General features: G+C 37.6%; 1 protein-coding gene across 4 annotated transcripts in view; it reads left to right on the top strand.

Moving 5' to 3' along the window:
• The window catches only part of LOC150090482 (alpha-1-inhibitor 3-like), a 183,827-nt gene that overhangs the window by 87,871 nt on the left and 79,101 nt on the right, over positions 1–16,855 (top strand). For all 4 annotated transcript variants that reach the window (XM_090371129.1, XM_090371138.1, XM_090371111.1 and 1 more), the window contains exons 7-10: positions 1,919–2,032; positions 3,018–3,102; positions 9,190–9,298; positions 16,230–16,344. In XM_090371129.1, the coding sequence (XP_090227255.1) occupies positions 1,919–2,032; positions 3,018–3,102; positions 9,190–9,298; positions 16,230–16,344 (423 nt within the window). The remainder of the gene's footprint in view (positions 1–1,918; positions 2,033–3,017; positions 3,103–9,189; positions 9,299–16,229; positions 16,345–16,855) is intronic.

A 16,855-nucleotide genomic window follows, 5' to 3' on the forward strand; every position in this document is an offset into this window, starting at 1 on the left:
AGAAAAAAATCTACCACATGAGCCGTGCGCAATCTCTTCAGAGCCGAATTGATTGAAAAGGCTCTCATGTACTCCCTCCTATCACATCTGGACAGAATGAGCAAATTTACCATAACTCTCGACTTTTTTCCCTCAACATTTCCCTGTGCTTGTTAAGTCAGTTCTCAGATTTCTACTCTAAATGTCATTAGTGGCAGGTTTTATACTGTAGTTCGAGAAAGGTGGGGAAAAAATTTGTCAGTGCTCTGAAGCTTGTGCATTCGTGCACACTTGTAAAGTACATACAGTTTTGAATGTCTCCTTTTCCATAGGACGGCGGGCGTCGGCTGAAGAGATGTCCTCCTCCTCCTCCCTAAAACACTGCATTACTGTAGTTTTGTCGTACCTGTTATTGCCGAGGCCATATTGTCACTGTATAGGACACTGAATGTGCACCGTTGGTCAGCAGAAGTTTGAGCACCAATCATTAGTATTATCAGAGGTATATGATGCAAGAAAGCAAGCTTATGCAGCATAAGCCTTAAAAAAAAAAAAAAAAAAACCGCTCCCATTTCACCCCTCCGTTCGTTCCAAATACCTGTCCAGCTCAGCCTTAAATTTATTTAGCTATCAACTTCCACAACAAAGGATGGAAGTCTGTTCCACCAACCAACTACCCGCTGGCTAAAGGCAAACTTCCGCACATCTATCTTTCCTCAATTTCAATTTATGCCCTCTCAGGTGATCATTCTAAGCAAGAGGAAGAATCCCATCAGCATTGAGCATGCTCAAACCATTCAAGGCTTTATACACCTATCAGATCACCTCGCAGGTGCCTAGTCTCCAGACACTGTAATTTGCAAAATTTAAGCCTTTCTTCGTAAGAGCAACCCGTTGTTCCATTCACTAATCTTGCTGCCCTTCTCTGTACTCGTTCCAACAGCTCTACATCCTTCTTAAAATGAGTCCTCCAGACCTGTATAAAGTACTCAAGGTGTGGCCTGACTATTACCTTATACAAGGGGATAATCACCTCCTTATCCCTGCTAGAAAAATTCCTGTATATCATTGACAAGACACTGAGTTACTCTTGCAGACCGTCTGCACTACTCAGAAAACTTCATATCAGCCTGCACAATTACCCCCAGGTCCTTTTCGTTCTCTACCACTGTCAGTGTAGCACCACAGAGTTGATACGTCACTCTGAGGTTACTGCTTCCCATATGTAGTACTTTACATTTGTCAATGTTAAACTTCATTTTTCACCTCTCAGCGCATCTGCTCAACTTTTGTAGATCCTGTTGCAGCAGCATAGTGTCATTAGTGTCCTTAACAACCCTGCCAATCTTCGTATCGTCTGCAAACTTGAAAATTAAGCTTGATATACCATCATTAATATCATTTATAAATATAGAAAACAATGGACCCAACACTGAACCCCGAGGGACTCCACTAATATCCATAAATTTACACAAAGCACGGTCTCTAGTTTAAATTTCGACAATCAATCTCGTTTTCCCAATCACCGGTAGAATTCACGTATACTGAAAATAGTAAAATACCGAAATATTCTTCAAATATATTCTTGACAGCCATGATTAATTTTAACCTTTAGGCATTGAAATTCTGGACAAAGTTTACAACGAATCGATCAGTGGTTTCGGATCACGTTATATTCTTATTTCGTACGCGATTTATTCCACGACAGAGGTGCAGAGGAGACTTATTATTTTTTTTTTTTTTTTAGCGTGTGTAATAAAATCCAGAACAGAGAGCAGCAGAACAATTAAGAAGCCACTTTGCATCTTGGGCTTAAATGTTGCTTCTACTGCCTTCGCTTGCAAAAATTTACACTTACAGTAGATGGAGCGTGTCAGTAGTATTCCCGTTTTGAAAATTTTATAAGACATCACTTGTAAAACAACTTATTTTATTGCAGGGATAGTCCAGTTTGAGTATCAGTTGAGCGATGAGCCTGTTCAAGGCCAGTGGAGAATCGGCGTGAACACCAGTGGAAACGTAGATTACGGGAGATTCACTGTGGAAGAATATGGTATGTACACAACGTCATGAATGTTCTCCTACAGTAAAAGTTTTTTTACTTATTTTAATGCTCTTTTATATTTATTTATTCTATTTGAATAGAAGTACACAACTTCACCCGTGTACTCCAGTATATGCTAGCAGGGTAAATAAAACAAGTACAGTACAAATCTCAATAACAAGTGCACAGAGCAGAGTGAATGTTATACAATAAATCAAGTTGTGTATGTGCGCACAAAAGTCAAGATAGGCTAGGTTAGTGTAGTCAGTTTTTAGCTTTTACTTTACTTTTTATTTGCGCAGTTTAATTATGCCAGCTAAACCTAGCTAATATCAAAATGTTATCCGAACTAAAACTAGCAGAAATGGACAGCAGGACTTCATTATTGGACGAATTTTGCAATTTTAATGCAATGAGTAGTTATGTTCTTTCCTTTTTCAAAAGGAAGACTTTTACTCGGCCCTTGATGCCATACAATGGCGATTATGGAAACAGTTCACGCTGCTGGAAATTAATTTGCAACCCCAGTTATTTATTAAGGTCAGCCAGAGCATAATTTATAGCTAGACCATAGTGGCCAGCCCAACTCATCTGGCGCTGAAATTCTCCTAAACTTTACGATATCAACATATGGTATTATTTGAATGAACACTTCGAATAATTTATAAATGAAAACTTGATTAAAACTATCAATATCCCGGAGCACAACAATTTAGGTGAGGATGCCCGAAGAAATGATTTTTATTTACATTTTATGTATATAAATATTATAATAGTATAAAAGATATCCAGACATTGAACTAAATAAAGTGTCACTTATATTTACATAGACAATACTTGTAAAGAAATTATCTAAAAATGTATTAGTCAGTCACGAAGCATTAGTTCTTAAAGTTTCTCAACAAATGGTTTTTAGGTTTCCAAAATTTTTCTTTATAGCGCAGAAAATGTTTTAGTAGCCCATACATTTGAACTCACATATTTCTACTTTCAGTTCTGCCGAAATTCCAGGTTGTGGCCATCCCTCCCTCGTATGTAACGTTGGACGAGCAGATGTTTAACTTCACCGTTTGCGCCAAGTAAGTTTTCACTGCTTATCCGAATGAATGCGTGCTTCGAATAAATAAAGCAACTTTAATATAAATCTTAATCCTAGCATATTTCTTCTTATTTTTAATAGTTTAAAGTGGTACAGTATTTATGGAGGTAGGTATGACTTCAATTACTTTTCTAATCATGGAAAAATACGCATTCTATAACTTTGGTTTGTATCCTCTCTAATGAACAGGTTGAAGTTTTCACAAAGCACAAACAAACTGCGTTTGCAGGACGTTTAATATGACAAAGCTTTGTAGGGTTATGTTAGTGATGTGGTAATTTTTGAAATGAATAATCGAGGGATCCCATTTCCAAACTAGCCATCCACTTTTCAGAATTTTTCACGAAACAGAAAAAAGTTTAAATTCTATTTCAAATTAGTTTATAAAACTTATCCCTAAACTAACAAGTCAAGGGGACAAAACAGAAATATTTAGAATAACTTACGATTATACGTGTCACTTTATTCGCAGGATAAGACGAGTTATGATCTGTCAGGTTGGATTAGATGAGTTATGAATGCAATACAAAATAATGTCATACACTTTAAAAAAACAAAAAAAAATAACTTGGTTGACTCTATAACAGTAACTTTATCCATCCTTGAATTAAAAAAAATAATCGAATCATAATTTTTAGAGATTGAAACGGAATAAAATACAATTCGGTCACCGAAATGTGAAGTACTTATATCACTAATCTACTTTTGAAATCAATCATTCAGGAACATTTTAATTTTTGTGATATCCCGTCTAAATGGTAACATTTTGTTACACTTGATCTAAGGACTCACATCCGATGTGATCCAAAGTTTCTCTTTGCGACAGCATTGGAACCCTTTCTTGTTTCGATATCAAGTCCTTCGTGACCTCATGAAAACGTGAACTACTACCCGAGGTGATTCTAAGCAGTAATGATCGGATCCAACCATGGAAAACAGTGGATTAGAACTAGATTGTTCAAAATCAGTTCCATTTCCAAATACAAAGAAGAAAACCGTAAATAGGATTGACAAAAATTGGAAGAATCAAATTAGAACCTGTTGACCTTCACATTGATCTATGCCTTTTGTTGACTGGAGGATACACCGTTCACCATAATTTTAAATTTAGAAAGGCAACAACATACAAGGGGCTGGTCGGATGTCATGACCCTAAGGACATTGTCCTGTATATCCGAGGTGCCTTATGCCCATTCCACTTTATGCCTCTGTCATTTGTTACTCAGCCCCTGATACATGTCTCACATTGGAACTGAATATTGGATTTAACGTTGGATGAATATGGTTAGTTTGACTCTTCACTGTTTCGTGTACCATTCTCCATGTGAACAAGAAACCAGTGCTATGGAAGCAGCCGATAATTACAAAAAAGAAAAAAAAAATCCTCATTGCGCATTTCAATACGAAGAGGATAGATTTCCAGCTATCTTCCACCTTGTTGCCTTCCCACATCATGCGGGTAGGCATAACCTTGCTCTGGTAAGCAGCTTACGCCGACTTGTATCACTTGAAAGGATGTTTCGATCCAATTCCTTGCAAATATTTAACCCCCTAGGAATTGGTGCAGAAATGCTTTGAAGCAACAAAATATATAGAGGACCTTGTCAGAGCCTTTCCCTGTTCTGGAAATTTAGTGAGTCAGCATGTTTTGCCCTTTACTCCTTCTTCATCACCGTTGTCCCCGATATTCACTTAGTAACTCACTCTTTCTGACTATATGAATGACAAAGTTGGCTTCATCTGTAATGGTCTATAGCTTTCCAGTTCAACTCAAGTGCTTCATCGCTTAGCTGGAATGAATGGACTTCCGTTCGCCTGCTAGTGCACAGTCCACGTAAGTTCACAAGACGGTATACAGTACTAGCAAGGCAATGTGTTGCTAGCTCTGTGAACTTACGTGGACTGACGTATGAACTTTTGAATCGTAAAACCCGCCTTAAATATCCTCATTTTAACTGTGTACTACATAACTATAGGAAGAAGCCGTAGCTGATTCGCCCTACGGGGGGACCATCTTTTGGTTCAATTCCGATTAAATAAAAATTAATCTACAAATTAAAGTCTTACACCAAATAAAAATAATATTTCAAGTGTTCAAGTGGAAAAAAATCACTGCGTTACTCTAAGTAACGTATATGTTCCTCCAAGTGCCCAAAATTAAACTATCAAACCTTTATTTCGTGCACCTCGGAAAAATCGGGTAATGAGTCAGACGTTGGGTTATCTCAAGATGGGTCATTATTTTCCGATGACTATTCGTTAATAAGTGGGATTTTGAATTGTTAAGATATCTGGGCACTTGTACCGTGATTTTGTTAATTGTGATAACTTTCCGAAGTGCTTTATCTAAGAATCGCAAGAATCGCAGATAACAGATGAGCGCTGGTACAAGAAATAGTGTAATTTGGCTCTATTGAGTAGATTACACAGTCTATGAGAAGGCATTTCTAAAGCCATATAAAATAATTTTTATAATATGGAATGGCCAGAGATGGTGAAAAGTTTGCAAAATAGGTAGACTCAAGAAAAGCACAGTACAGTTGCCCTTGAATAACGCGGGGGTTAGGGGCGCCGACCCCCGCGCAGTCGAAAATCTGCGTATAACTTTGACTCTCCAAAAACTTAACTACTAATAGCCTACTGTTGACCGGAAGCCTTACCGATAACATAAACAGTCGATTAACACATTTTGTATGTTATATGTATTATACTGTATTCTTACAATAAAAATCACGAGGAAGAGAAAAGAAAGTCATGAGGAAGAGAAAGTACATTTACACTACTGTATTTATCGATACCGTAAGTTTTTACGTCGTCTGTTTACAAGATGAATCGTCTGTCTGTCAGTACCTACATCGGTATTGTCTTATATGATACAAAACACTGTAGATTATACGTATTACTAACACTAGACATCAAAAATAAAGTTAATGTGAAAAAGAAATTCATATTTATTTACAGGTGTAACGATTCATGTATTGATAACGAAGAAGCAGCGATATGATTGCTTTATGGTAGCCTAGCCTATACACTGACACAAAAACGTCTCGTACATTCTTGCAGTACAGTTATTAGATTTTCACACGAAGACACTCACATACACAACAGATAAGTTTATTAACACGGCATGATGATTATTTACTATTCATGAAGTGGATCATCATAAAGGTCTTCATCCTCGTCGTCTTCACGTTGAGGATGAGGAGGGGTTGGTCTTGCTGTCTCAGGGGTGGTGGAAGGAGAGGCAGGCACACTCTGTAACTTCGCAGAAATGCATCGTAATTGTAATTTCTGTCTGACTTTTCCTTTTTCATTTCTCTAAAAATGTTTCCATACGGTACCAATCTTTCTTCCACCGTTTGCTTTAGTTTCAGTGCCCGTATCATAGAAGGGTCAATGTCGTAAAAGAAGTCAAAAGCAGTCTTGAATAATCGGAACCTTCTGCCAGATTGTCTGTTCAATTTGTTTTCTGGCACTGCTTCTTCTACGGCTTCTTCCTCATCGTCTGGCACTGGTTCTGAAGCACTCATCTCCATCAAGTCGTCCTCTGTTAATTCCTCTGGTGTGGTGTCTACGTTAGTACTTGAATTTCTCCAAGATCCATATCTTGAAACCATTCACCCCCCCCCCCCACCATTTTTGCCATATCCACAATCTCTTTCATGATTTCCTTGATTGGCTCTGTCGTAAATCCTGTGAAGTCATACACAACATCTGGACACGGCTTTCTCCAGCAGAAATTTATTGTTTCGGGCTTGATGGCTTTTACAGCTTTTTCCTTCCAGACTTTCATGATGTTCTCTCTATCGGGGTTCTTTCCATAGCGTTGACAATCCTTTCCATGGAGTACCGTGTGTAATGAGCCTTAAAGGTCCTTATGACCCCCTGTTCTAGAGTCGTTGTGTTTGGGGGCAAGAAGACCACTTTGGCGCCTTCGGTATTCAACTCATGGGGTTCTGTGTAGCCAGGGGCATTGTCCAATATCAAAAGAACTTTAAAAGGCAGTCCCTTACTGGCAAGGTACTTCCTGACTTCTGGGACAAAGCATCGATGGACCAACCCAGAAAAACGGTTATCGTTGTCCAGGCCTTCTTGTTATTCAACCAAAAGACTGGCAGCTGGTGTTTATCTTTTCCCTTCAAGGCTCGGGGGTTAGCAGCTTTATAGATAAGGGCAGTCCTGATCATAAACCCGACTGCATTTGCACTAAACAGTAGAGTTAGCTTATCCCTTCGTGCCTTAAATCCTGGTGCTCGCTTCTCTTCCTTACTAATAAATGTCCTTTGTGGTATTTTTTTCCAGAATAGGGCACTTTCGTCTGCATTAAAAACCTGTTGAGGCAGATATCCTTTCTCCTCAATGATTTTCTTAATGACGTCTGGGAACTCGTCTGCTGCCTCTTGGTCGGCAGATGCTGCTTCTCCTGTTATCTTGACATTTTTTAAGCCAAACCTCTTTCTAAAATTATCAAACCATCCTTTGCTGGCATTAAATTCTCCAACTTTATATCCTTCACCTTCCTGTTGCTTTAAGTTGTCATATAATGACTTCGCTTTTTCTCAAATCATATTAGTCTATAGGTATGCCTTTCTTATAGCAATCTTGCACCCATATAAAAGCTGCATTTTCAATACGAGATTGATAATTTATTTATCCCTATTTTGTGTTACAATTGTTGGGAGATAACAGCAAGAAGGGAGGGAGAACACATAAGCCACAGGCTTTTTAGGGGGTGTTCCCTTTGAAAAAGATAACAATAAAAACAGCTCTTAAATTACACAGGTGTTATTTAACAGATGCATCATAAATAAATCAGACATGTTTCTACATTCCATTACAGAGACCTTCGAAAACCAACTACATATGTCACGTGGTTAACAACAGTACGTATAATTACATTGTGAGTACTTTTACAATAACAAGTATGAATGAAAAAAATTATGAAATAATTGCGTAGAGTATTACAAACTTTTTGACAGCTATTCCTTCAACTTGTTTACATAATTTCCAAACTGGTATGCATTGTGGAAAGTTCAGGAGTTGAGTGGAAGGTGATTTAGATCAGACATCCCTGGTGATGTGTTCAGTTAGGAGCTTCTTAAACCTGTTTAGTGAAATGGCATTTTTGATATTTTCAGGAAGATTATTCCAGGTTTTTGCGCCTCTGTATTTTATATTTTTCTGACCTATGATTACATCTACCCATATATTTATTTGTCTGTAAATTTCTTGTGTTCTCTGGTCGATTTGCCTGTTTGCTGGTCGAAAAAAAACCCCAGTTTCTGGGGGGCGAAACCTTGCTATCTACGCCTGAGACCGACTAACTCAGCCACGGAGTGAAAAAAAGCCCACTAAAGTTCTTCGCGTTATCGACGGGATTCGAACCCGGGCCTTTTCCACCCGGTGTGGGGAGGATGGTGACGATACCACTGTGCTACCGCGCAGACATTACAGTAGTACAGTAAATTTTATGCATTTATGATTTAATACTGCATCTTTACTTTTGTTCACATTTCTCTGGACTGTGAATGGCGCCATGTACCGTCTGTAAGTGTTAGTGTGCGTAAGTTTTGATAAATTTTAACTTTTTATAGACTAACCGTAGGCTACCCGTTTTTAAAACGGGATACAATTATTAGTTCATATACATTTTTTCTTCTGTCGAGTTTATGCATACATCGCCTCATGTGTAAACATCAAAAATTAAGCTGTTATATATAGGCTATGCGGTTCGTCTGAGTTTTTTTTCAAATTGTCGCAAATCTCCAAAAAAATTTTCCAATATATTTATTGAAAAAAATCCGCGTATAAGTGGACCCGCGCAGTTCAAACCCGTGTTGTTCAAGGGTCAACAGTATTTAGAATTACATAAGCTAGAACCATCGTCAACTCAAAGGTGTGTAATACTGCACCCTCGCGTTTGACCATTCACTCGCCTATATCGTTTGATTAAGTAAAGCCCAGTCAAGAAGAGCCATCCACACAGAAAAGGTAAGATAAGTAAAAAGATGAACTCATAAATTAGATTTAATTCTTATCAGTTTCTGACAGCATCGTTTATTTCCAGTTACACCTACGGGAAGGGCGTCGAGGGTACGCTGAAGTTAAATATTTCTTACGAGATTTACTCCTGGAACCCAAATGAGAAAATCCCCACCCTGGAAATTGAAATTCCGGTAAGTGAACTTGCTTTTTGCTACACTTATCTAACACAGAAATTAAGCATTAGTAATACCCATTCCACGATATCGACCCATTTAGATAGCAGGCTGCTTACAAGCTGCCATTCAACTTTAAGCAATTTCGAAATATCGAAGGTTTGTTCCGCTAGAAAGAAAAGATTGCAAAACAGCTTAAACCAAAGCGCAACGTGGATGTTTGCAAAATTCCATGGGGATTACACAGACCAGCGCCAGTTAACTTTAATGTATATTTTTGGAAATGTAATAAGTTCATTGCAAGAATTTTCATGGTCGAGGAAATGTGTGAGAGAATTCGAATTATTTTTAATGAGGAGACAACTCTCGTGTTAGCAACAAGCTTTAATTTTGTCGAAACATACTGGAAGATACAAAGTCCTTGTGCTCCCAATTTATTAAAACTTCATTCGCTACATTTCGGAAATTTTCTTCTGGCCAAATGGCAGAAAGGAGCTAATGGTTATAAGTAAAACAATAAGTAATCATTATTGTACGTAAAAGATACGATATGATGGATAAAATACCTCAGGACGTGATTGGCATATATAAAATTCATATCGCGTTACCAGGGATAAAGGGTGGACACTCCTACCCCACCAGGATACATACAACAAAAATGTATTTCTTGCATTTTCTTTTCACTGCGTCGTTAATTTATTTTTCATTCGCACATTTATTGTATGGACCATGGTGCATTGCCGGCGTCCACATTTTAGTTTTACTAAGAATCTTCAGCGTGCGGTTGAAGGTATCCACACTCTTCGTTGTTTTACTAAAAATAATTAGCCCTACATTTAGCCTGAATGAAGGTTATATTGAGGATCCGAAAGCCTACAAAGTTTTAGTAAATAAAGAGTAATGGATTAAGGGCTTTGTACCATCCAGTATGGTTCAGGATAACAAATTCCATGAAATTTTCTGAGCAGTGCAGAGAGGCTGCCAGGATAGCTCATGGGTTTTATCGCTGATATATAAAGGAATTTTTCCAGTAGGAATAAGGATGTAATCATCTCGTTCTATAAGGCAGTGATTAGGCCATATCTTGAGTACTACGTACAGATCTGACAGCCTCATTTTAGTATTCGGATCTGTTTCAACGAGTGCAGAGAAGAACAGCGAGATTAGTGAGGAGGAACAAAAGGATGTTCTTACCTAGAAAGGCTTCGGTGCACATTGCAGCATTTCGAGAAACAGGTACCTGCGGGGAGATTTGCTTGACACGTTTAAAGCCTTGAGTGGATCGACTAAGCTAAATGCTGATGGAATCCCTTCCTATTGCTCATACCACACACATGAGGAAACATTTAAATTCAAATTGAGGAATGATAATTTAAGAATCAATGTGTGTAAATTTGCCTTCAGTCAGCGAGCGGTTGGTTGTTGGAACAAATTTCCATCTGGTGATGCTAATTTATAAAAAACTAGCCAGTTTTTATAAATTAGCATTAGTAGAGGCACACGATGCAAGACAGCAAGCTTATACAGCATCAGCCAGAAAAAAAAAAAAAAAAAAAAACCGCCCATTTCACTGATACATTCATTCCAAATGTTTGTCTAGTTCTACCTTGAATTTATTTCATCTATCAACGTCCACAGCAACAGATGGAAGTTTGTTCCAGCAATCATCTACCCCCTGGCCAAAGGCAAACTTCTGCATATCTATTCTATAACTGTTTTCCTCAATTTGAATCTATGTCCACCCTCAGGTTTGTAATCTGAGCAAGAGGATGAATCCCATCAGCATTTAGCCTGCTCAATCCATTCAAGGCCTTATACACCTCAACTGCCTCGGAGGAACTAGAAGTATCAGAGGAGATGGACAGGCAATATGGGAAATATTTTTTGGCGGATGCTGTATAATCCTGCTTTCTTGCATCTTGCCCTACTGATACATAAACTAACATGCAGAACAAGTAACAGTACTCAGTTTTTCGATTTACTAGTAACATGTTTTTAATTTTTGAAACTGTTTTGGTGGCCACCCATTCATTTGCTAGTTCGCTTCTTGCTCGCCTGTCTCACTGGCACAGAAAGCAAGGCATCCGAGTTGTTGGCCGAGTAGCAGACCAATCATTTTACAATCTCCACGCACTAGTAATCCTTGCACTAAGCTTTTTTTCAAAAAGCTTAGCATTTTCGTAGTGTTATTTAAGCGTGAATGGGCTACAGGAATGGATACATACTTTTTCCACTATGAAGAACTCCTTTGAGGCTTTGCTTCGATGAGTCAATAAATATATTCCACTCTCTTGGTTGGTAAAAAAAAAAAAAAAATCAGGGGTTCATGACTGCAGGAATGTTTTTTTAATATGATTGGCCATTTAAAAAAAAATGTGGAACCAATTCTTCTTTCAAAATGTTTATACCAGGGAAACACTGAAATCGAAGAATCTGCTGGCCCAGGGACAGTCTTTACTCTAGCCTCACAGACTCTGAAAAAAAAAACAAAAAAACAAACATACTTCAATGCTGCTCTTCTTATGGCGTGTACCATTGGTGTACTTTTATACGGTTACACTCTATAAGGACAAATCTTTCTATACGAACAAACCTGTAATTGAAAATAAAGAATTTTTGTTAATGTGAGCGGCTTCAATCCCAATGCATGGACGATGCCCGTGTCTAGATTCTCCACTCAGGACCGTTCCGCCCATTTCACAATTTCCTCTGTTTGATGGCCTTATTTCGTTAATCATACTCACCAAACAGCTGAAGCAGTCTCGAACCCTCTGCAGCAATTGGTGCTATGGAGCACCTGGTAAAATGTTTTTTCCCTGTCATAACTGAATGTCATTGCAATCTTCAAGAAGTTTGTCACTACACATTTTCCTTACTAGTTGGCATAGTTATCTAATCATCCCCTTCTCAAATGCAAAACTTCCAACTTTCTCAGCACATTCAGGTAAATCTCCACTGCTTTAAATCTAAAACTCCTTGAGAGAATACTTCTTTGTCTGACCACAGAATTCGCTAGGATCGGCCATCAAAGAAGATCAATAACAACAAACCTTGTTACCTCAACTGCCATTCTCGAAGGAACATTGTGAAACGCCTACTCTTCGGCTTACTCCGACATAGTATATACAATCCAGCAAATCTAGAGCGTGAATGACTAGTGTGAATGACTCAGAAACCGTGGATTTTACGTTTTTCTCCTCTGGCTGTACAAGGCATGTACAACAGCATTGAACAAGAAAAGCTAATCTAAGTTAAATTCAATCCAAGTAGTGCAGTTTCAGTGCCAATTTCTAAAATTAATTTTATTGCAATTTTTAAAATTGTAGCATTTTTTAGAAGTTAATTTTCTGAATTAGTCACGAGTTTCAGAAAATTGGGAAGTATATAGTAGATCAATTGACACTAGAACTTATAGAATGTTATACTCCACGAGTTTTAGAATTGCAATTAACTACAACTGTCCTTTTTTAAAAAATAGATTTGACAAATGTTTTTCTGAATTTGGCAGTTTGTGTACGTTTAGAGGAAGGGGGAAAGTTATCTTGATATCACGGTTTCAATTTAATTATGGGGATGCCATGTCCATAATTTGGACGCAAGGAAAAAATAACATGTTATGTCAAGGAATGGCTTTTTTTATACTAATTAACTTGCTCAGACTGTAATGTCACACCATAAATCTTTTCGAAGGTCGTCCACTTTTACTAACAGGTTTCTGAAGCCAGTGGCGAAAGTGGGATTGTTTAACGATAGTATTGCTAGTAATCTATTCTTGATTGTAGCGTAATATACCAGACAACTATATTCCTTTTTTTTATATTCTTACATGGATTTCATCATATATTCTTCTGGCTTTCAATTTAACACTTACAGTGCTCACGGTTTAAATCATCTCCCTGTTTGGGATCATCAGTGCTAGCGACACAAGGCACCCGCACAGCCAACTTTGACACTTTACACTTCCTTAAGTTTGAGAGCAAAAGTTAACCCATGAAGGACAGAGATGGGGGGAGTTCTTTTAAGTACACAGCATGACTATTTCCACAGATTAAGCAACTGAGGAAAGCAAACGCAGTTAGGGAAAAAATAAAAGACAGTCATTTATTTCAGGTGTTGTGCGTCCCCCCTGGTGAGTAACAAAGTACACATAATCGTTCCATCCTACTCAGACCGTATGGAAAAGACCTGGGTTCGAGAAGAATTTTTACGGCACCTAGGTTAGAAAGAGCTGTTCAGAAAGCAAGAAATCGGCCATAGAATATTCTTCTCGAATTTTTTTTTTTTGAATTCTGTGTTCAAAAAAATTCTATTCTATTCTATTCTATGGCCGAATTTTATGATGCCTAGTCAATTTAATTGCTTTGGAACACACACACACAGAAGAACAAGAGCGAATGTGTGTGCAATGGTGGGGCTACTTCTGGCATTAAAAAAAATAATTCGCAACTTTATAAACTCAAGGCCTAGTACTGTTTTAACTAGTTTTTCAATGAAATTACGGAAGTTTATTTATTTATTTATTTATTTATTTGAACTAATTAAATTGGAAGGTCTAAACGGCCATTTATGTTAAAACCCTATCTCATTAAAACCATTCTGGATTTGTTGATACACTAAAGTATGCGGTATTAGTCTTCACATAACACAACTGAAATAGGGCCGCATGCTAAAAATTTTTTGAATTGAGTGCAGTATTAAGTTTCTCCATAAGACAGTATTTTGCTCGGATACCATAAATTCTGATATTGTGAGAATATTTTCAGACATTTTGTTGGACAATTGCATCATTTAGGGGTTAAAAAAACCTGACAATTTTCTGCATGGTAAAGAAATCGATCAAATACAAGTAATCTCCAATGAATGTATTAAGATTTTGGGAGAAGAAAAGCCAAAACTTGATGGCCACTGGATTTTAGCGATCTGAAAATTTTATTATAGGGGTAATCTTAACTCCAAGAAGAAAAAGAATCACCAAATAACCTAAGGATATATACACGCCCGAGATCGATTAACTCGACCACGAAGTGAGAATTGGGGGGGGGGGGGAGCCCACAGGGGTTTCTCGTATCATTGAAGGGATTAGAACATGAACCTTCTTTCACCAGTTGAAGTGTATACGGTAAAAGACTGCTGTATAAACTGGAGAAATGCGGCATTAAGGGCAAGTTACTGCTATGGACAAAGGGATAGTTAAGTGGAAGACAGAGTGGTTATCACTAGGCACTGCTCTTTGAGGCCTAATGCTATCAGTGGAGTTCCTCGTTGTTTTCAATATTTATTAATGATATCGATGAAGGTACTTGTATATCAGGCCTAATGTCAAAGTTTACAGATGATACAAATTTTGGAAGGGTGGTTAACTAATGAAAGTAATCACGGTATGCTACTACAACAAGATTTAGAAAAATTAGGTCCACAGGCTGAGAAATGGCAATTGCAGTTTAATATATACAAGTGCAAAGTACTGTGATCTCAGTGTATCTTAACTCTGGAACTACAATCAGGGTATAGAAAATGAAAAAGACATCGGGGTAATTGTGCCATCAGACATGAAATTCTCTGAACAGTGCAGACATGCTGCCAGAACAGCTCATGGAGTTTCGTCAATGATATACAGAAATTTTGCTAGCATGGATAAGGAGGTAATTATCTCTTTGTATAAAACCATGGTTAGGCCGCATCTTGAATAATGTAAACAGGTCTAAAGGTCTCACTTAGGAATAATGTAGGTCTGCTGGAAGGGGTACAGAGAAGGGAAACGAGATTGGTGAAGGGAACAAAAGAGTGCTCTTACCTAAAAGGCTTCAGTTCAGCAAATTACGGCGTCTGTTGCGGTGTTTAAGACCCTGAATGGATTGAATAAGCTGAATATGAATGGTATTCTTCCTCTTGCTGAGACTACACACATGAGGGGGCATAAATTTAAGTTGAAGGTTGGTTACAGAATAGATGTGCTGAAGTTTGCCTTCAGCCAATGGAGTGGCTGATTGTTGGAATAGGCTTCCATCTGTTGTTATGGAAGTGGATAGTTTGAATAAATTGAAGGAAGAGGTAGACAAATTCTTGGAGGGTTAGGAAGGGGTGTGTGTGTGTGTGTTTCGCTGATGCTATATCAGCTTGCTTTCTTGCATCATTTGTTACTAATATTACTATATTCAGCTGATACTAAGAATCAGGAAAACCGTTCAATATGACAAGGTTCTTTTCACTCTAAAGAGTTAATTCCTCCAATGGTTGACTGTGGGAACAAAATATGTTCTCCCCAACCAGAAATTCACTATCATATTCAAAACACTGAAGCCCTTCAACTTAAGTTATTTCGTCCTTTATTATTATTGGCATGTGTTTATTTATCGACAAAATCTACACCATCATGTGACGGCTTTGTGCTAGAAAAAAGTGGGTTATTTAAAATCGGAGGTGCGAGGTACATAAACAGTCGGGATAGACTTCAGAAAATGCATACAAGAATGGACGTGGAATTATAAAATACTGTATACGTGTTTTGAACGTGGAACTGACTTCCATAGACATACTCGTATATTTTGCGAACGTTAAAACCTGTTGTCTTTAAAATATTGAAGTTGTTATTGATGTTTATTTATAAAATAATTAATCAATGTAATTATTTTGACAGAGTATTTGCGCAGTATGGTGTGTGTGGATTATGTAAGCAGTGACTCCACCATGGGAGAGCTTTGAGTTTTTGCTAATTTAGTTTTTGATTTGTATATTTAAAATTAACAAAATTCAGATTTTTGTAACCATAAGCCTTTTACTTTTCATTATAAAAGGAGTCAAATATGTGTGAAGAAAGGCTGTATTTCATTATTTACTTGCTTCTAACTTCAACTAATTCAATTTGTTGATGGAATATGATCGTGAAGTCCTGTACATGCTTATTTAAGCAGTTCTTATTTCATTGAACTAATTAATTTTGTTCTTACAGTTCGATACGTGTTACACGCATTCGGTGAATGTGACAGAGCTGGAGTACGAAGGAGCGCGCTATTATACGTACAGACCAATCAAAATAATAGCTGTCGTCACTGAGGGCGGTTCAGGTGAGTGTCCCCTTAATGTGCTTCGAATTCCTCTTAATTGCCTTTGTTATGTACAACAAAAATATTTAAATTCGGTTGCATCAGCTGATTTGTAGCGCACTCTGTTGTATAGCTTCTACTTCCAGTAGTCTATCAGTCTTATTCTTATAGTGTTCGGATGGGCCGGCACAGCGCAGCCCTTCAAGGTAAGTTAATGCCAGGGGTCATCCATGAAAAATGTGTATTAACAATATCCTTGAATAGTCCTAAACGTAAAATCGGTTGTCAGCTTTATCTCTCTCCAAACATGCAGTCTGAGAGGAGTATTGGTTGTTTTAAGGACTTGCATTTTAACTTTTTTTTTTTATTTTTATCGCATTAATACTTTATCCTTTAATTACTATAATAAGCTCATTTGAGCTCTGATCAAGTACAACTTGTTGTTGAACGATAGTTATATAAACTGGACAAATATTAAGTTATATGAATAAAGGCACATGATAGGAGATGGATTGGTTACAAATTAGTGGAA

The sequence above is a fragment of the Mastigoproctus giganteus genome, chromosome 1 (assembly GCF_048544385.1).
Source record: "Mastigoproctus giganteus isolate SK-2022 chromosome 1, ASM4854438v1, whole genome shotgun sequence".
NCBI classification, from domain to species: Eukaryota; Metazoa; Arthropoda; class Arachnida; order Uropygi; family Thelyphonidae; genus Mastigoproctus; species Mastigoproctus giganteus.